Below are 22,004 nucleotides of genomic sequence, written 5' to 3'. Positions count from 1 at the left end.
ATCTACTGCAAAGACATGCCAACTTCACAACTTTTTTATACAAAATCACCCCTTTGCCCAACTGCTTTGAAATTTGGGTGGTAGCTTCCACTCATTGGGCACTACTACTCAACCCACTTTGGCTACAAAATTGAGGTCCAAATCTCTGAATATTTCAGGTCCGAATCTGGGGTGAACTGGTTTGTACCCGAATCTGGGCGATTGAGCACGGGGTGATTTGTTCTGTCTACAAATCACATGAATCAGCCAGATTTGGGTACACATCATTTTGTATCCAAATCAATTTGCACATTCCTAATAATGAATGTTCTAATGAATATATAAAAACAATAAAATATTGATAAAATGTATTATTTTTATTTATTCAGATACATAGAAAAAGGAATACAATGCATAGATTCCTTTGTCTTTATTAAGATGATTCCACACTATATATTTTTTTAATTTCAGTTTTCTCAGTTTTCTTGATTTGCCAGATACAAGAATTTGTATGGATCTTTCCAAATGTTACATCTACAGACTAATTTTTTATTTTATTTTATTGTTATGAACAGCTGTGCCCTCAGATGTGCTAGTCTTCAGTTGACCTCATTGAAAATAACAGGAGCAGAACATTGCTTCAAGATATTGTTGCCTGTCTAAACAGCTAAATCTCAGGATATTTTTATACCAACATGGCTAAAATATCTACTAGATATTCACGCTGCTTGCTTTTAGGCTGTAAAAAAATTGAGATAAATGTGAACTGAAAGTTCTAGTGCATAGCATGAAAGTATCTGAATTGAGGATTTGTTATAAGAGAAGTAGATGTATGGGGCTGTTAAAAGATTACTGGCAAAAACATATATGATGTGGGAAAATGGAACAGTTCAGATGGTATCCTGTGACCAGCTCACACATCATGTGAGGAGGAGCATGTGCACGCATGTACACAACAACACTGGACAAGGAGCATGTGCACAACAACACTGGACAAGGAGCATGTGCACAACAACACTGTTTCATCCTTGCATAGTAATTTAGGGGTGGGGCATCTGAATTGCCCCAATTGTGCCATTCATAACTGGGGCATTTCAGATGTTTCATGACTGTACAAACCTCAGGCTCACTTTCTGCCTGGAGAGGTGAGAGCAACACAGGGCCCATTACAATACTTGGTTCCTCTGTTTACAAGATCTCTTTGAACTTACTATCTATACCGCTCTCTCATCTGCACATGTGTAAATAGATTCAGGGAGATTCCATGCACAGAAAAAACAGGAATTATCCAGGGTCATGCTGTACTTTCAACTTAGGGAGAGTAGGGTAGGAAAAAGAAGGGGCAAGAGCATGTATGGACCTTCTGTTCATGCTGGGGAAGGAGGGAGTTAGTACTAATAGGAATTGTTGTCCCCTGACATACTAGCTACATAAATTTAATGTAAACCACCCAGAGACGCAGGGTTTGGGCGGTATAGAAATATTTTAAATAAATAAATAAGTGGGCATCCAGAAGATGTTCAGTTCAGAAATACTCAGTTCATGATATTATTGTATGCAGTGGGAATGATTCTAACTGAATGCATTTTAGCTTAATCTATAACCTAGGAAACATACAGATCGATTCTCAAGCCTGCTTCACAGATTTACAAAATTCATGCAGGGAAAGTACTTTCCATGTAGGTATTAACATGAAACTCACATGCACGCTGTAACATGTGTTGACTTGCATGGAGAAGCCACAACAGTTCACAGTTCTCCTGGGTGGTCTCTGTCTATCACACAATTGGGCTTCATGCATGCATCCAGGAACTTTCCAAGCGGTTACTTTAGAACACATTTTTGGCAGTAGCTCTGCTTCCCAGAGGTCACCTGTGGACCCTGCCTCCTCAATTTCTTGTCGTCCGCTGAAGGGATAACACACTTGGGTCTGTCTGGGAGCTTCCAGGCTGTGAAATAAATAATGTTGTTTTTCCCCTCTTAACCTTCTTCCTGCTCCTCAATCATTTTCCTTCTCTCTCTTTGTCCTTTTGGTTACCACAGTCTTTCTGCCTTTACATTTCGTGTTTTAATTTTTCTGGCCGGGCCCCACCCCCTGCGAGGGAATAAAAGATCCTTGAATATATAGCCCATATTTTTTGGCTGGCACTATGTCTTTTAAACGTTGTGCAACTTGTGGAGCTAAGCTGCCGGATTCTGATAGCCACAAAATTTGTCTAATTTGCTTGGATGAATCTCACAAAGTACAAGCCTGCTTATACTGTCAGCGATCTATTTGGCAGGTCCAGTGCAAAAGGGAGTCCGCTTGCGCTCCTTTCTCTGAGAAAAGGCACTCACTTGCTCTGCCAACATGGACCCCGTCTACCTCTGCCAATGGCCTTCAGGACTATTCTGGGGGAAAGGCACCTACAGCAGCAGTGGAACAAAGGCCTTCGGGCCAGACTGTGAACAGAACACCTCAGCTTCCCTCCTGTTCATCTGCGCTGCGTCTGCACTTTCTGCTTCCCTATCAAGTCAGACAACTCCAGCTCCCTCAGGACTGGTCAGCGCTGCCTCCCTGCCCTCAGTGTCTGCTAAATCGTAGGGCCAGCCTCCACATAAGGAGCACAGGGAAAAATTGGATGCAGCACCCTCCTTGACTAAGAAAAAGAAAAGGAAGTCGGTACCTGCAGATTCTGCCCATTTGGGCCGATACAGTGTGTGCTCCTCTCCTGGTGGTGGCAGCGGCTCCTGCTAGCCCTAAGAAGGCACCTCGCAAATCCAAACATTGTGCCCCAGAGTGCTCGGTACCGACCCCTAGCATGGTACTGATGGGCTCCCGCAGCAAGTCTCTCTTTCTGATTCCTCCCATCCACACCCAGCAGGTTGCTGGAGATGCCTCCTTCTCTTCCAGGGAGCAGGAGCAGCCGGGTTTCTCTACTGGCTCTGATGATTTTGATGGGGATTGATACTCTCTCTCCCCCAGTGCTACCTGGCACTATGAAGACCATAGGGAAGCTCCCTACTCTGTTTACTCCATGTCTCCTGCATGACATGCCTACTCCCCTGACAGTGACTGCTACTATCCTGATGAGCGCTATTACTACACATGTTGCAATAGGAGGACAACTGCCGCTCCCTCTTGCTCTGCCTATGCTGGGATTTGAGCTTTTGGAGTCTATAGATCCTACTGCTCTAGGTCCTATTTGTGCTCGCCTCCGCCTTGCCATCACAGCAGATCTCCTGCAGGGTGTTAACCTGGGCGCTGGGGGAGATCTCACTCATCTCGCCCTCCCCATGTGCCAGACCCCGCACCTTCATCCTTGCATTCTCAAGCCAAGCCTGCTCTTAGATTGCCTGCACCTCTGCCTTCCCAGCCTGCTGCTTCGGCACAATATCAGCCTCCTGCTCAGGTGGTGGCGCCTCCAATCAACTTGCCTCCTATTGAATCACTTCCACCTTCTCAACTTTTGGAGAGTTCAGATTCAGAGCCTGAACAAGATGAGTTATCTGAACCCCTTCATACACCAGACTTAACTGATGCTCCTGCTTGGTCTGACCAATTTGAAGATTCCAGACCCCTGCCCTTTTGAGGACCTAAAATCCTTCACGGAACAAGTCGCCCAAATGGCCACAGCCTTGGACCTTCAAGTTATCAGACATTTAAGCCTGCATCTAATCCAATTTTCGACTTGATTGATGATCCACCTCAACTTGCAGCCCCTCCTATGAATTAATACTTGCTGGACATCATCAGTAGCTGCTGGGAGAAGCCATCCTCCCTCAAGTCAACCTTCGAGAAAATAGAATTTTTTTTTACAGAACTCAACCTGCAAACTGCCATTTTCTCCATAGGCTTCCCAACCCAAATTCCAGTGTGGTGGAAGCTGCCCAAAGTAGGTCACGGAACAGAGCACTCTGTTCTCCCATGGATCGAGAAGAACATAAATTGGACTCTCTGGGATGACACCATTATTCTACTGCATCCTTGCTCCTGAAAATTGCTAATTGCCAAGCCTTCATGTCCTGCTATAATAATATGCTCTGGGAAAGTCTGTCCCCATACCTGGAGTCCCTGCCATCGGACCGGAGCGCCATGGCCACTGCTTTACAGATTCAGATTAAACAAGCAGCTTCTTCACATGTCCCATCATGCCACTGACCGCTCTGTGAGATCCATGACTATTTATTTATTTTATTTTATTAAAACATTTTTACACCGCCCAAAACTTACGTCTCTGGGTGGATTACAACAGAATAAAAACAAAGTAAAACATTAGTTAAGACAAAAATGAAAAATTTAACACATCACAATTTAAATGTTTTAAAATAACATTTTAAAACAACTTTAAAACCATTAAAACAATTTTAATATTAATTAATTAAAAGCCTGGGTGAACAGATGTGTCCTTAAAGACTTTTAAAAAGCTAGCTCTGTAGCATTGCGCCACCACACTTGGCTTCGCTCTTCAGGCCTCACCCTTGAGGTGTGGGCCAGAATTGAAGACCTCCCATTAGACGGCCTGGCACTCTTTGGGTTCAAGATGGATGAAACAATGGAAAGAGTCCATAAACTCTGTAACACGGTGTCAAGGTACCTCTCTGACGCCCTTCTCAATTCCAAGGAAGTGATTTGTTTTTATTCTTCTATGACAGTTTAGTCTCCAGGTTCTAGGAATTCATTCAGTTTTTACTTTCCCTCGCTGCCACCATATAATTTCTTGTTAATCAACACCTCTGGCTGTGTAGCCTCATGAGTGCAGGATAGGCATATATGTTCAGGATATAAAATGAAACAAAACTTGAGGTATAAAATGAAAACAAGAATATGTTTGTTATTTACTGATTATAATAAAGATCTCTGCAAAGCAGGGCACACAAGCTTCTCTGCCAAGTTACTAGGTACACCCGCTGTTCAAATTTCTGAGTGTTTCTTTTCATCTGGATAAAATGTAACATATAGGGTAAGATAACTGGAAGAAAGGTAATTAAAACTGGGTTTGTAAATTTAGTAAATTCTTCCAGACCTTCTTGTCTGTCACTAGGAGCTGCCCAGAACACTGTTGTTTCTCCAGCCTCCACACACTCATCCTTCAAGTTCCACACAACCCCGCCCTGAACAATCTCTCCTTTTCAGAACACCCAAACCAATCTCTCAACAGCAGAACGTTGCCAGTTCAAGTCCCTGCTGGTACTATATCGGGCAGCAGCAATATAGGAAGATGCTGAAAGGCATAATCTCATACTGTGTGGGAGGAGGCAATGGTAAACCCCTCCTGTATTCTACCAAAGATAACCACAGGGCTCTGTGGGCGCCAGGAGTTGAAATCGACTTGACGGCACACTTTACTTACTTATGTGTCCCTACAACAGTACAAAATTTCAAATCGGCCCAGGCATTGTGAAGTTGATGGGGGAGACAGAGAGAGAGAGAAAGAGAGCGGCGTGATCTCATAAACTTACTTTCCTTAAGGAAAGTAGGCTAAAAATTCACCATCTCTGAGCAATTGAACATTGACCTAAATCCAAAGTTGCTTATGTGAATGGGAGAGGCTTTATACTAGGCAGAATGGAAATCTAGCAGAAGAGCGTTGGTGGTGTGGCGGAGGGGATCCCAAATTCAAGAGTTTGTCTGGTGGCACAAGTTGGCCACTGCGCATGCGCAAATGGTCTCTGCAAGGTCCTGGGTCATGCTAGGCATCCCAGAGGTCATTTGTGCATGTGTGGCGGCCGCCATTTTGGCCGCCGCACCACTTTAGGAAGGCCCGAATGGGCCAAAAAAATGGGCTGAAAAGACCTGAAGGGGGGCATTTTGAAGGCTGGCGAGGGGAAGGGGAAACTCCGCAGACACATACCCGCCACCCCAAGGAAGAGAAGGTTAAAAAAAATTCCCCTAAAAAATTAATTCGTGAAACCACCCCCTGGAGGGGATTCGAGGCCTACTGGACTGAACTGGTCCGGTCAGGTTTGAGTCCAGTTTCAACTTGAACCAAACCGGGCCAGCCAGTTCCATGCACACCCCTACATTATTGTGCTGCATTTCATAATGTTTTCTGCTAGCACTTGTGCAAAGATTTGTGAAACAGCACAAATACATTTTGTCCTAGTCAGAGTTTTTTGAAACCAAACTAATATGGGATGAGGGTTTGTTATTTGCCTGAAGGAAATAGGGATGTGCACGGTCCGGAGCAGTCCGGACCGGCACCGAAGGGGGGGCCTTACTTTTAGGGCGGGGAGGGCTTACTTACCCCTCCAGCCTCTTTGCCCTCTCCAGCGCCCGTATTTAATAGACTAACGGGGTGCTGGAAACCAGCTGCCCCCGCCGCCGCCCCCCCCCGCCGCAAGCAGATTTCTCTGAAAACTACCCATACCCCTGCCGCCGCCGTAGCCCGCCAGCCTGCCAGCCCTTCCTCCCTCCCTCCCAGCTGCCTGCCCGCCCGCCCGAGTCCTCACCGGAATGCTTTGTTAAAAAACGAGAGGAGCTCCCGGACAGAGCTCCTCTCGTTACGAAGGCCTGCTGCAGAATGAAGGCGCTTTGCGCGCGCGCACATGCGCGCACCACAAAGGACACCGATCGCCGGAGGCCCGGTCTACCCGGCCGGGAAAGGGCCGGGTAGACCGGGCCTCTGGCAATCAGAGGCCCGGTCTACCCGGCCCTTTCCCGGCCAGGTAGACCTGGCCTCCGGCGATCGGTGTCCTTTGTGGCGCGCGCATGCGCGCGCGCAAAGTGCCTTCATTCTGCAGCAGGCCTTCGTAACGAGAAAATTAGCCACTGAAATTGTTCATAATACCTTGCTTCATTTATTTAAACAAATATACATCCAAAGGAAATAGAACATCTTTTGAAATGTAACAACTACACAAGTCTTTATATTTAAGGCATTTCCTTCTAGGGGTGAGTCCGAACCGGTCCGGCGGCCATTCTAATGGTTGTAATGGTTTTTTGTAATGGTTTTTCTAATCTGAGAAGGAGCAGCTATGATTTTCCATGACTTCAGATGTCACAGAACTTGTGTGATAAGTTATTTATACTAATAAATGAGCTTTTGAATAATCTGAATCAGGTTTAATTTAGTCAGTCCCATTTTATTTCTTTAAAAAAGGCAACACAAATCTCTCTCTAGCAGTGGCGGCCCGTGAACGCACCTCCAGGGAAGCAGTGGGAGGCAGCTTTAAGAGTAAAGTAATTCGGGACTCACCTCCATCGCGGCAGCACCTGAACGCTATTCGTAGCCACAACGTGCCTCCCAGTAGCCCCTACAGCAGGGAAGCGCCTCCACCACTCACCTGGCTTCCATAGAGCCAAGCTCCTGCCAGCGGCCAGGTGAGTGGCGGAGATGCTTACCCGCCATAGGGGCTGCTGGGTGGCACATTGCGGCTTTGAATAGTGTTCAGGTGCTGCAGCGGTGGAGGTGAGTCCCGAATTACTTTACTCTTAAAGCTGCCTCCCACCGCCCCCCTGGAAGCGCGTTCATGGGCCGCCACTTCTCTGTAGTTCTATATAAGAATTGCAGTGTAGCTTTCGATAAGTAAGACTACAAAGTAGAGATTATTTAGACGAATTCTGCTGTTCAGTATTTTGCTGAAAGAGTATTTCCAGTTAAGCAGTAGTTTTTGCATGTGTTGATTATCACTTCACCAGACTGATCAAATGGTTGAGTCATGTCATGGGTTCATGACTGCTGCAGGCCCATTACCTCTAGCTGGGGACAGAATATCAAAGTGAGAAGAGAGATGGAAGGAACTAACTGGGTGTGAAGATTTAGGGGAAGGAGCTAGTCCTAATAACCAGTTCCAGTTATCCCTATTCTAGATTTTTCCCAACTATATCATCAGCCTTTCCACTTAGATTTAATTTCAAGCAGTAATGTATTGAGTATTTAATTGAAGTGGAAAGGCTGATAATTAAGGGTGTGCACAAACCGAAGTTCAGGCACAGGTTCGGCACCAAACCAGTTTGGATGAGGGAGGGAGTGGTGAGGGGAGCGGTGAGCAGGAGTTTTAAGAAAAAGGAGAGCAGGTCCTTGCCTGCTGCCTGTCGCCCTATGCAGCTTCCTGCTGGAACAGCATGCATCTCAAGTACCAGCACACATATGGTGTCTGCACATACATGGTCAGCAGCACCATGTGTAGCCAGCAACATCCCTCCCCACGGTGACCTCATCCAAACCAGTTCACCGCCAAACCTACACTCGAACCTCAGTTCATGCATACCCTTACTGATGATAATGTTGTGAAAACTGTGTATATTTTCTTTGGCCAAATAACAGTCTTTATTAACCTAGGTGGAAATATCTGTGACTTTTGATTTGATAAATAAACCTTAAGTCTACTGATAATTCAGAGTGTTTCTGTATCAATATAGAGAGATGTATGCCCAAGTAGTCCTGTAATAATAGTACCGTATTTTATGGACTATAAGACTCACTTTTTTCCTCGAAAAATATCCGCCAAAATTCAGGTGCGTCATATGTTTTAACAGTTTAATATGTTAAAACTCTGAAAAACTGGATTAAAATTAAGGTGCGTCTTATAGTCCATAGCGTCTTATAGTCCGTAAAATACGGTATATTAGAAGAAATATGTTTTCTAAAAAATACAAACTTTGACCGATCTTGCAGTGTTAGAAAAGAAAACCAAATGAAAAGAAATGAGGAGAAAAACCAAATACATTTGTTCCAGAAGAAATATTTGACATCTTATTTATGTAGAATTGATCACCACCCATACCTTGGAGAATACAATGATCTTTTAGATGACGGATAATTATTTCCACACACCCTTCGAAAAAGTTACTGTCTAAATTTCCATGCTTTATGAACTCCCACCCTTTCCCCTAAGTAACTGAGAACTGGCGTCTTCTCTTCCTCCTTCCCCTCCCCTCCAAATCGCACATGATCTCAGATAGTGAACCCGTAAGAGTAGTCTTTGCTGACTACTAGTTGGGAGACAGCCAGGCCAGCCTGCTCCTAACAGAAGCTAGATACTCTTCCCAGAGCGGCTCCATCCCCTGAGGGGAATATTTTACATTGCTCACACAGGTAGTCTCCATATGCAACCAGGGCAGACCCTGGTTAGCTAAGGGGACAAGTCATGCTTGCTACTACAAGAGCAGCTCTCCTCCCATGCTGTGCAGCCAGCAAGAGCCCCTGCTTAAGCATGTATCATCAGGTGTTATTTTTTACTTGTCAGGGATAAGTGGACGAGTGGATTTCCTAAGCTCTGCTCATCTCTCAGCCTTTCTCTGTCCACATTCCAATGCCTGCCAGCCGCTTGGCTATTGGAACCTTCACCGCCTCTCTTTTCTTACCTAGTCCCCGGGAGTTCCCTTCGTTCCCTGCACTGTTGCAAAAGTATCATGCTTGCAATATACCACCATTTACACTGTGCTTCTGCTTCACCAATAAATTGTATTTCTTTGTTTCAAAAGCCTTGTCTTTGAGTCTGCCGCGCCTCTGGGGTAGCCCAGCGTGGTATTTGCCTATGTCCAGCCTGTGGTCTGTTTTGTTGCTCACTTGCACATTTGGTTTTGAGCTACATTCCCCCGAGTCAGTTGAAGAGCACAGATATTCTTGTGGCTCACGTACATGTGTGTGAGCAAGTGTAGTTACCAACTACCAGTTACAATTGTTCTAGGATTTAATCTAAGCATATGCACACACTCATACATACATACATAACTCTGGGGCAAAGTACACTGCAAAATTGTTAATGACAAGTTTTGCTTAGATTTGTATATTAAGTTTTGTTAGTCAGGTGTTTTACTTGAAGGTTTACTGCTGAATTTTATGCAGCGATAAATTGTGTAAATTGCTTTATTTAAGGATGAACAAAAAGAATGCCACTTTGATAAAATATTAAAATGACTTTTCTACAGCAGAAAATATGAGATACCTTGCATGTGATATTGAATATAGTAAGAAAATCATGTGTGTGTTTTCTGCATTTAGGAGTAAAATAAACTTTTGAAAAGTTTATTTTACTCCTAGATTTTGCACTTTTTCTCTGAAAAGTGTAAGAATAAACCTTTAAGGGTAGACTAGGAAATCAATATCCTACATTTATAGCAAGAGAAGTTCAGAGGTTCCCAAAGTCTATTGTACCATCTGAAATTACAGTAGGGGTAGGAAATGGCATTGTTTCTTTTGATGTAGATATTTTTCATTTAATAATTGAAGTACAAAGAGGAGCAAACCTCAACTTGGCTGCAAATTGTATTCCGTGGTATACTTGATCACATAGCTTCATGGTAATCCAAATCAAAGCTTTGGATGCGTTTCACCCAAACAATGCATGCACAATGCATTCTTTTAAAATTTAGTAATTGCAATTTATATTCGTATCACTTAAATGGAGTGTGGCGGGGGTGGGGTGGGGGTGTTAAAAAGTGTGCACAATTGGAAGACTTAATATTAACATCCCGGTTCCTTAGCAGTCTGCAGCACAGCTCTGGGAGTTTTTTGTAGCTGAAAGCTCTATATCAGAACACACCCTGCATTGCTAAATTGTATGTTGGATATAAGAAACATTGCAGGTTTAAGGGCTAGATGTTCCATAACTACAGCTCTGGATCAATCCATTGTAGAGGAGGGCACTAACAATGGTGTATGCAGTGAGTCTGTACTACAGAAGATTTAAATGAGGGGCAGGATAAAGTGAAATAAGCTGTTTGATGAGAGAGCTGGTGCCACTTCCGGCACACACACTGGCCACTTCCAGTACAGTGCTGACCAGGGCTGCAAGGAGGTACGCAGCAGCCCCGTGCCAGCATTTTTGGTGACAGCACCGACCGGGGAAACACAGCAGGGTAATGGTCAGCATCCCTGCTCATTAAAAAGGTAACACACACCCCCGCCGCCGGACTGCCCAAATGCCGGTTTGTGCACATCCCTACTACTAGCATTATATGTTTTTAAATGACACAATGTGTTAAGGTGGTCCTCACCACAATGTTGCAGTTAATTCTATACATTAGTTTTGCATCAGATTAAAAGACCCGAGGACCCATTCCATGTTAATACACATTCTGGACCTTACGTCACTCTTCCATAAATCACAGTGGCGGACATCCAGTACATCTAAGGCAAGTGGTGCCAATCCATCCGCCCTGCTGCAGGCTCACAATTAAATGCCGGAAACCTTGCACAGCAAGAGTGCAAATACTTTAAATAGTGTGCCTGCACTTCAGGAGCGCTAGAGAGATCAGAAACAAATTACTTGACCGACAAATTGCTTGACCATTGTTGACCAATGTGTTTCTGATCTAACTAGCACTTCTGGAGTGTGGGTGTGCTACGAAGTATTTGTACTCATGCAGCACAAGACCTCTGGTGCTTTGCTGCAAGCCTCCAGCAGTGCAGAAGAGTCAGCGCCATTCATATTAGGCTACGCTGGATGTCAGACAGTCACTCTTCTGAAGACTGAAAAATGCAGCTCTCTCATCAAACCGCTTATTTCACTTTACCCTGCCCTGTCTACTGGTGGTGGATGTTTTGGAGGCCACCACACATGCACAGTTGCACATGCGTAGCAGCCTCCATAATGGCCATCTGCGTGAGTCACACAGATGACCATTGTGCATCTGTGGCAGTCTCCAAAATGGCCACCAGCAGTACATAGAGGCCCAAAAACATACAGGTCCAAACAGGTCCATACAGTACACGCAGGTCCAAAACCACCCAAACTGGGCAGTTTTGAGGCCGGGAAGAGGCCAGTGGGGGTAAGGGTAACCTCCGGAGACCCCACCATGGCAGCGCCCCCTGGAGGCGGTGAGTCCTTTTTAAAAAAAATTAATAATGTTCAACCCCACCCCACCTTGAATTCAAACCCCAGCTTGAATTTGAGCCAGAGGGAGGGGTGTTCGGGGGTTCACGAAACCAAACATGCCCAGGTCTGTTCAAGTCTGGTTCTGACTCAAACTAAACTGGGCCGACCGATTTTGTGCACACACCCTAAGTTTAGTCCCATGATCCAGTAATTGTCATATGAAAGTTAAGCCATGGAATATAGGTTTAGAATTTTGGATAGTCAGTTTCTACCTTGTGATTAGGATGATTATACTATACCTCAAAACAATTAAAGATGTTCTAATTCAGGCATTAATCTAATGAGCTTTGAAGGACTCATGCACTCCCTCCTTCCCTCATTTGTCTCCCTTCCTGGTTTGAAATCAGCCATGGTCTGCTGTTTCATGCAAGCTGTGGTTTTAACTTGCCTGCAAACCAGGATCAAACCATAATTTCCATAATGACAGAGTGAATCAAAATTGATTCAAAACTGGACCTCCCAACCCCACCCCGGAAAATCCTAAAATACTTGCCTGCAAGTGATACACATATTTAATCCTGTTTTCAAAAACCAGAGATAATACAACATAATGCTCATTTATCACCATATGATAAGTAAATTATATATCTATATGTATTATATTCATGTTTGTTAATCAGCAGCAAATTTATGCTATTCTTTTTTATTAAGTGCATTCTTCTGGGATCCAGAAAATACTTGGGTAGTGTTCTGTTTGCAGCTTTAAAAAATGTCTATATATAATATAGCTAAGTAATGGAAGGTACATTTTTGTGGTTGTGTGGCAATATGTGTTTATTCTCGGTATTAATAAACAATTATTTTGGTGACAGTATTTCAATAGAGCTGATATTTTCTGTTCTAATACACACAAGTCAATTAGGCATTCAAGTCATTCTGACTTGTGCTTGCCTGTCACTTCCATTACGTTGCAATTGGCTAGCAGTCAGCTGCTGGCATTACACAATTGGTTTGTATGTGAAATTATAAAACAGAAGCAGATCTCTTTATGTGTACTCTGAGACTGTACCACATGCAGCTGAACAGAACAAAACAAAGATCCCTGTTTCACCCCCAATGATTCCAGCTTGTGTGCTGTCAAATACTCACATTTCAGAACCTCTGGTCTCACCTTTGTGGCATATGACTTGGTTTATATAATTCCTCTAAGAGCAATTCTTGAAAATACAGAAGACTAGATAAATCTCAGATTCCTAGGATTGAAGTGATGCATGGAATCACAACTCTTAAGTGCTTGTATCTCAAGAGACGGAGAACAAATGTATATTGTTGGGTGTTTCAGCAAGAAAAGATTAAATGAGAAAGAAGGGGAAGAATGTTTTTTTAATTGTGGAATGGACATTAACCCTTGTTTAAAGGATGGATTATCATTTGACAGAAGAAAGCAGCAAGAGGGATCCTGAAAAAATGAACTGGAACGTTTTGTGTTTAAAAACTTGCTTCTTATAGAGAATTGATATTTTGAATAGCATGTAATCCATTGGGAGTGTTTCATTCTCCTAATGGGAGTATATCGCATTTAATCGGTATACTTAACCAAGTGACTGATAGAAAGTCATTTCTCACCTTAGAATATTACTTGAGAGTTTCTGAACCACTTGCATCATTTCCATAATTGCTTCTTCCTTTCTGCTTCCTCCCCCTCAAACTTAGTTCACAAGATGCTGGAATTGGATTTATACTTGTCATAGACCGAAGGCAAGACAAATGGACCTCAGTACAAGCTTCTCTAGTGCGAATTGCGGTGAGCTCTTATGCAATTAAGTCTTCTGAATCTCTTGGCAAGGCTGCATAAATTGCATTAGAAAGTGATATTATTTTCCAAAGTGCTTGAGTATTACCAGTTTTACAAGAAACCTTATATAATTGTCTGCTTCTGATTTTAAAGTAACAGTGCATATAGGTATGTGCATAGCTAGGAATGTTATGTATAGCATAATTGCAGAAGCAAAAATAATCTTCAATAATGTAACATACACCACACATTCTGAAGCTTATATAACTTAATGCATTGTTATTCAGTGATCAAGTTAATTTCTTCATTGTTGGCTTTAGTTAAAGCTGGACTTAAAATGGTATCATAATTTTTAATGGGGCAGGGGTTCATGCCCACAGGATAATTTGCTTTTTAACAATGCATTTCAGTAAAGGAAAATTAGTTTCAGTTAAAACACAGTTGGTATTTTACAAGAAGAACTTAGTGTTTTCAAGAAGGCCAGATTATTTTCTAGCTATATTGAATTACATAAACTATAAACTATTATAAACTATATTATATACATTATATAAATTGATAAAGAGTTCTTTTATTTTATTGCAAATCAGAAGCCTTATTTAGATAATGCATTTTTTAAAGAAAATCTTCCTCTAGCAATAATACTACTTGTTTCCCCCCTGCTCTATTCTTTATTTTCCCTGTCAGTATCAAGCCTTGAGGGTATTTCTTTGTCCCTAATTTCCCCCCAATTTGGATAAATACAAAACTGCAACTAGCTTGTCTGTCTTAGCCTTCAAAACAATGTTTTGAAAATTGTTCCTCAAAGGAAAAAGCTAGTAAGAATCAAAGCTATAAAATCACTTATCATTTGGGCAGGGCAGAGCCTAGATTGTTCTCCCCCACCCCAAAGGCTTTCCATGTTTTAGAAACAAGTAACTTTTTGTTAAACACACATTTCTTTAATAGAATTTTGGAGGTGCTGGCTATTTAATTTGGAAGGTGTTTAACTTTTTGGTTACCTCCTTAAACAAAAAGAACAAATATTTATATACCACTTTTTAACAAATGTTTCCAAAGCGGTTTAAAGAAAGGAAGGAAGGAAGAAGGATCCCTGTCCCCAAAGGGCTCATAATCTAAAAGGAAACGCAAGATAGACACCAGCAACAGTCACTGGAGATACTGTGCTGGGGGGGGGATAGGGCCAGTTAAAGAAATAGTATTAGGAATGTTTGGAACTGATTCAAGGAGTAGAATTAAAGATTTTGGGAATCTTTATTCTCTAGATCCATTTTTTTCCTGTGATTTGGGGAAGTTAATATTTACTCTAAAATTATCATCTATTTTTATTCAGAGGGGAATGTGAGGAAATGATCTGTGTGTTTTGTTCTAGAGGATATTGGAATTGAAAGTCAAAACAGTATTTGAGCTTGTAAGTGATGCAACTTATTGACCTGGTTCAGATGTCACACTTGGGTCCTCCTTAGGGCATTGGGACACATGTGCCCTCCTTTCTATCCTGGTATACAACCATAGTTTTCTGTGATGCTGATCTAGAGATCAGACAAACTATCATTACTGCAAACTAGGAAAGGGAGGAGGAATTGGGCTACAAGATGAGAAGGGACATATGAACCAGTAGAATGTTTCTGATCTCCAAACCATGGTTTAGAGCAGGGCTACACAGCTCCAGCTATTGCTGGACTATAATTCCATCATCTCCAGCCACAGTGGCCAATAGTCAGGGATGATGGGAGTTGTAGTCCAACAATAGCTGGAGGGCCAAAGTTGTGCAGCCCTGGTTTAAAAGGTTTAGGAATGTGATGTCTGAGTTCAGCCAATGGCTCCAAGAATTCAGCACCTATGACTCATAAGTCTAATATCTAGAATAATAATGAGTCATAAGTCTAATGCTATTTTTTAAAGTCAAAGTCCACTTAGGGCTATACTGATGTAAACATTGCATCCAGACCAAGCTGTAAGAATTTAAGTGCTGCCTCACTTGCCACTTGGGTCTCAGCTGGGGAACTCCATCCATTAGTGAGCATAACAGAAGTTGGACATGTTTCAGAGAAGAGCAGTGAAGATGAAAAAGACTGTAAAGTGCAGGGCATTTGAGGGCAGGTCAAAATGCCTGGATATGTATAGCATACATAAAAATTATAACACACATCTTTCAGCTGCACTGGCACGCTCTTCACTGAGGCATGTTACTGGGGGGGGGGGTTGAAGCCTTTTGTGGCTGTGCCTAAGGACAGACCCATATTTTCTGGGTTGGGGACACGAACATGCATTTACTGCCTCCAAAATGAGCACCTGCCTTGAATCCTTTGGTAAGGCAGGCCAAAAACCCAATTTAAATTCCTAGGTTTACCTTAACAGCCTACCTGCTAATGGGGGCAGAGCTTTATTAGCAAAGGTGACTAATTTGCCCCCTAAGGCAACCTGCTAGTGACAGTGGCAGCAATAGTGCCCCTGCTGCCAAGACCCCGCTCTTGTTCCTCCTCCTCCTCCAGCAGCCACTTGTCCCATTCCCCCTGCAAGGCAGGGAGCAGGATATCGAGTAGGAGGTGGTGTGGGGTTTTCCGCTCCATGTCCTACCTTTCGAAAAGGGAGAGTGGGGCGAGTGGCTGTGGAGGAAATAGCAATAGCAGGTGCCACATAAGGGGAGATGTGGGGAAGAAAATCAGCAGTGGGGAGGAAAGCAGATCAATGGGAATGGGATTTGGGAGACTGGTGAGCAGCGTGGTCTGTACTCTTAAGGTGGGGAAAGGGGGTAAGGTTGGATGAAGAAGTTTGTGTGCAGTGCAGGAGCGGAAGGTGGAGTGCCTTGCCATGCTGCCTCAGGCATCAGAGCTGCTTGAACCAGGCCTGTAACACATAATAAACATGCATGAAAGTCCAAAACTTTCTGCACCAAATACATAAACTCACTGTATACATTCTAAACATTTCTCTCTTCAACTTTACTATTTCTGAATTCACATTTAGTCCCTACTCTACCACTGTTTCCCCCTTCCCCCGTGCCATATTCTAACTGCTATTACATGGGGCTCTTTCTTTTTTCTTCTTTTTTAAAGGAGGCCTTGGCCTATCCTTTCCCTTCTCTTGTCATTGTGATGACTCTAGCTGCTGAATATGCAGCAGCATGGCATTGTTAGACCCCTGCTAACTTGGCAAAGAGGCACCTTTTAATGTGGTGATTCTCTTTATTTAGCAGGGGGAGAGTAACTGGCCCTATCCACCCCCCAGCACAGTACCTCCAGTGACTGTTGCTGGTGTCTATCTTGTGGTGTTTTTTTAAGAATGTGAGCCCTTTGGGGACAGGGATCCATCTTAATTATTTATTATTTCTCCGTGTAAACCGCCCTGAGCCATTTTTGGAAGGGCAGTATAGAAATCAATCAATCAATCAAATAAATAAATAAATGTACACTATGCATATGCCCTGCAGATTAGTGGGTGGGATCAAGTAGCTGGACATGTAGTTGTTGTGGTCTGCCCAGTTTGAGAGTGGTGCCGTATCCTTTCTTTGCTGAGACACATCTTTCCACTGGAAGTGTTCTCCATCGTGAACTCAACCATTGTGTACTCTGTTGAAGTTTCTACTGAAGATTCAAAACCACCATAGAAACAGACAAAGTTTATATCATAGAAACAGACAGAGAGCCAGCATGGTGTAGTGAGAGCCAGCATGGTGTAGTGGTTAGAGTGCTGGACTAGGACCGGGGAGACCCGAGTTCAAATCCCCATTCAGCCATGAAACTAGCTGGGTGACTCTGGGCCAGTCACTTCTCTCTACTTCACATGATTGTTGTGAAAGAGAAACTCAAGTATGTAGTACACCGCTCTGGGCTCCTTGGAGGAAGAGCGGGATATAAATGTAAAAATAATAATAATAACGACAACAGACATCACTTAGAGCTTTTATTGAATACTGTAGTAGATGGTATAAGTTTATTACATCACAGAGAACCATCTGGTTCTCTACTCTTCACAACTGCTAGCACTGTAGTTTTAGTCCTCTTCAGCTTCTTGCATCAACTTGAATGGAATGCCCTATTTGTTTCTGTAAACATTGTCTAGATGGCTGCCCACCATCTATGTGGAGAGGAGTCCATGACAATAGGTGTGGCTGATGGCTTGGAATGGGGCTGAGTGGTTTCTGTGACTGGCTATTGTGGGGGTGGGCTTTCGGGGTTTTCATTTCCACCGTGTATCCTTTTTCTCATATCCAGACCAAATACAGATTCCCCCCGCCCGCCATCTATTTTCTAATAAGTCTGTGCTCACCTGGCCTGCTTACCAGTTGGGGCGGGGGGGGGGGAGTAATGATGTCAGTTGGACAGTATTTATTTCTGAAGGGATCTTGTTGCCTTTGAATGACTCACTATTTCCTAGATAATCTGGAAGGAAAGATAGTGCAGGGATTACTGTTTGGCCAACAGTGCATGTGGAGGGAATGTCCGGTGTCCATAGCTTTTGGTGTCTACCCAGTGCTCAGAATGGCAGACCCCCTTCTTGAAATCCACAAGCCCCACTCCCAGATTCTTACTTTATGCAAATCAAGCACCTCTTGTAGCCTTCTAAAACCGTAGCTTAGGGGGTCATAACACAAGGTAGGGGCTGCCTCCCTGCAATTCTATCACTGACAACCTGTCTCCTCTTGAGTATCTGGGGAGAGCCTACCTCTGGCTTTTTTTCTCACATAGGGTCCCCTATAGTGAGCATGTGCTCTCTTTGGAGAAGCTGCTGCCTACAGAGTGGAGAAATGGTGCTGGACCTCCCCTAATTTCTCCTTGTCTCGGAGGGAGGGGTACTCTGTAGTCTGTGGTGTTCCACTGCCCCACACACCCTGCTCTTTTTGAAGTATTTATTGTGGTGTGAGGTAGTTGGCATAATCTTGACCCCCTTTTCTTCCCTAGAGCTTTTTGGTAGACTTCAGTTGTGTGTCATTTCTGAAGATAGCTGTTGATCTTTTGAGACTACTTTTTAGCTGACTGGCTTTAAGCTTTAAGTTTAGTGGGTAGCAGATTGGATGTAGTACAGTAAATCCTTGGGGAAAGGTGGTTTTATGAACCATAACAGATCTAACCATGAAGATAACTAAAGGTGGCCTCCCCAAATGACAGTGTTACCTGTATTCATTTGTAAATCCATTACTTGATTATTCACTCAGCACCTTAGTATGATACAATACATTCCATAGCATACCAATGAACATTCTTTTGCCAGTAGCCTCGGAGACTGTTTCATAGCCCTAGCTTTATAATCAGTGTTACATAAGAACTGTTGGCTTGAATACACTGACCCACAGGTTCCACAGCTGAACATGGTCAGTGCTGATCCACCCATGTGTCTGAAGGCTCTGATCAAAGTGCTGGCAGTCTTGTACTTTTGAGAAACTAGTTAAAGTAGCACTCCCGCACTCTGGAAATGCTACTTACGTTGGAAACACGTGACTGAAATCAAGCCGTGTGCTTCCAATCTAAATAGCACTTTTGGAGTGTGAGTGTGCTACTTTTAAGTATCTGCACTCTTGATTGCTGTTGCCTGGTTAGAAGCCCACAGTAGTATGGGTGGATCGGCACTGCCCATATTAGGCTGTGGAACAAGTAGGCTGTTGACTTTTAGTATGGCTGGATGCAAAGTTGTCAAAAATGTCCTTGGCTACCATTCCTAAGCATACTTGGTTTTAAGATTATTATTCTTAGTTCTAATCTGGCTCGCACGCCTACTTTCTTTCTTCCATGAGTTTATTTTTTGCAATCTCCTTGTGGAGATATCTGTAGTAGGTAGCTTCTGTGGGCCTGCTCTTCCCTTCTGAGGTCTATGATGGACCTCAGTTTTCTGTCACTCAGTGTTTAGTAGCCAGTGCTGCAGCCAAAAGCCAGGGTAGCAACCACAGTATTCCTAGCTTTGAGAACATTTTTGATATTGATAGCCTAAGTTCAGTAAGAGTAGAATACTGCATAGGAGCACGGGTGGCTGCTTTATACAATTGATCCAGCTCAGTATGGTCTACTCTGGCCAGCAGTGGGCTCTCCAGGGTTTCTGGTAAGAGTCTTTCCCAGCCCTACCTCAAGATGCCATGGACTTCCTGCATGCAGAAAAGGTGAATAGAATAGACCAAGATTGGTGGGTTTGGACATCAAGACCAATTTTGGCTTGTTTCTAGCTTCAATTGGAAATGGAATTCTTCCTACTCTCATGCAGGCAGGGGAGTGAGAGCATGAATTTCTGAGCAAAGAACAAACTTAAATTGACCTTGTTGCAAATTTGATAAAGTTCTGGACTCATGGTCCAGAGCCCCTGGTGGTGCAGTGGTAAAACTGCCGCCCTGTAACCAGAAGGTTACAAGTTCAATCCTGACCAGGGGCTCAAGATTGACTCAGCCTTCTATCCTTCCGAGGTTGGTAAAATGAGTACCCAGAATGTTGGGGGGCAATATGCTAAATCATTGTAAACCGCTTAGAGAGCTTCCAGCTATAGAGAGGTATATAAACGTAAGTGCTATTGCTGTTGCTATTGCTATGGTGTATCTGCTGTTCTTGTAGAATTTTTCAAGGTCTCTTTAATTCTATGACAACTAAACTGAGGCTGCCATATGAGCCACCTAACATTTTTGATTAAAATATTCTCTCTTCATGTGATTAAAATATTCTCTCTGTGATAGCTTACATAAAAATATTAACTGAAACCAGAAGAAACAAGCAATCTTACAGGATCAGCCAAGCCACTAAAAGGTTATATTAAATTAATTTCCAATATTCATTATTTATTTATTACATTTCTGTACTGCCACACACAAATGTCCCATGGTGGTTTACAAAAAATAATACAATAAAACCAGTTAAAAAGCCGAGCTGCAGGCAACCACAGGTAGACTTCTCCAAAAGATCTTAATAATCAGTGGGGAACTTGAAGAAGATCCGTTAGTCATAGAGTACATCATTTCTATTACTATATTTATTCTTATGCAAGATTACGTACTAATTATGTAATATACCTTTAGGAAACATAACCATAGCATCATTACATGTCGTCAACACCATGATAAAATACTGACTCAATTCAGAATTGAGTCATAGTTTGGAAATTTAGCTGTTTTGGCTTGGTGTTTGATTGATGGATCGAAAATTGTGTTCTGCTGGAACATCAGAATTGGTAGCCAATTGATGCATTCACACTTTACATGAAACCAGAGGTTGATGAAGCCATGATTTCAATCTTAAACTGTAAATCGCATCACAGTTGTCTGTCCATCGACGGTCCAGTAACCTCCGGTTACAGGAGAGGGGAGTTCCTCCCTGCTGCTCAGTTTGCCGAGGCCGATCCCAGCAAGCTCCAAGGCCCGACTGTGAGCAATGCGTCAGCACAGCCGCGCAATTGGCCACAATCTTGAAGGGGGCATACCAATTGCGATCGTGCATTTTCTGGAGTGGTCCACCCGAGATGGAAAGGGCATTTAAATCCTTTGGCATCACTGCCCTTCTAAGAGCTCTGCACAAAAATAATCCTGCCAGTGGGCTGTCCCTCTCACGAGAGAGCCAGTCTACTGGGGAGGACCAGGTGGTTGTAAATCCTAGGTTTTCCATCTGACTGCATACTCACAAGTAGAGCTAGCCTAACAAAGGGCTCCCGCTTGTGTGGGGGCCGCCAATCGCTCTGGTAAAAGGTAGAACTTTTTGAACTGCAACCCCTCTTCCCCGGGAAACCGTGCACACACCCCAAAAATATTTTGAAGTTCCATGTGTCAGAGCCTGGCTATGTGTGTTGACTGGGGGAACACTAGGTGTGGGGGCAGATCTTTACTCCCATTCAAAATTCCTATTTTTGGTCTGGCATTGCACTGTATGCAAATCTGCTGGCATGGGGAATGGCAGGAGAGGAGAGCCCTAATTTCCAGCGACCACAGGAGGGGTCGCCGTTTGGGGGCACAAGCAAGAGTGAACATTTCCACATGGGCTGATGGCACGCTTTGGCGGCAGTTGCCAAGACAGGTAGAGAAGTTGCCAGGGCACCCATCCCCATGACTTTTCTCCATAGAGCAACCTGGCTCGATATAGAGCCCCAGTGGCCTGGCACTCTCGTGAGAGAGCTGTTTTGAGAAGGGGTTGTTTTGTCATCACACATTATTAGAAATTGTGGTAGATACCCCTGTCCCCATGGATGGTTCTTCTCATAAGTTGTGAGGGGACGTCCCCATGGCCTGGCGCACTATTGAGCAAGCGCGGTCCACCTCTGGTCAGCATCGATACTCATCGCATATGTGGAATCACTCCTTTCATTGGAGCAATGCTGATCATGCTGCCTGGCCCTGCTCATGAGTAAGCCTAGGGAGCGCTAACGTCCCCAAAGGGGAAGGGACTGGGACCCCCTTCTCCAGCCTTATTGTGAGAAAAATAGAAATTGACTGCTTAAGAATCCTTGGTTGGGGCTCCCTTTTAAACCCAGTCATGGGTAAAAAAAAACACTCCATGTTCCCATCCCAGTGCTGTGATGG

General features: G+C 43.6%; 1 protein-coding gene across 16 annotated transcripts in view; it reads left to right on the top strand.

The window, feature by feature from the left end:
* MCF2L (MCF.2 cell line derived transforming sequence like) overlaps positions 1-22,004 on the top strand; it is a 178,959-nt gene that overhangs the window by 100,252 nt on the left and 56,703 nt on the right. For all 16 annotated transcript variants that reach the window (XM_053306934.1, XM_053306931.1, XM_053306943.1 and 13 more), the window contains one exon: positions 13,438-13,528. In XM_053306934.1, the coding sequence (XP_053162909.1) occupies positions 13,438-13,528 (91 nt within the window). The remainder of the gene's footprint in view (positions 1-13,437; positions 13,529-22,004) is intronic.

This window comes from Hemicordylus capensis, chromosome 3, assembly GCF_027244095.1.
Source record: "Hemicordylus capensis ecotype Gifberg chromosome 3, rHemCap1.1.pri, whole genome shotgun sequence".
NCBI lineage: Eukaryota > Metazoa > Chordata > Lepidosauria > Squamata > Cordylidae > Hemicordylus > Hemicordylus capensis.
This window is presented reverse-complemented; position numbering and strand designations above follow the sequence as displayed.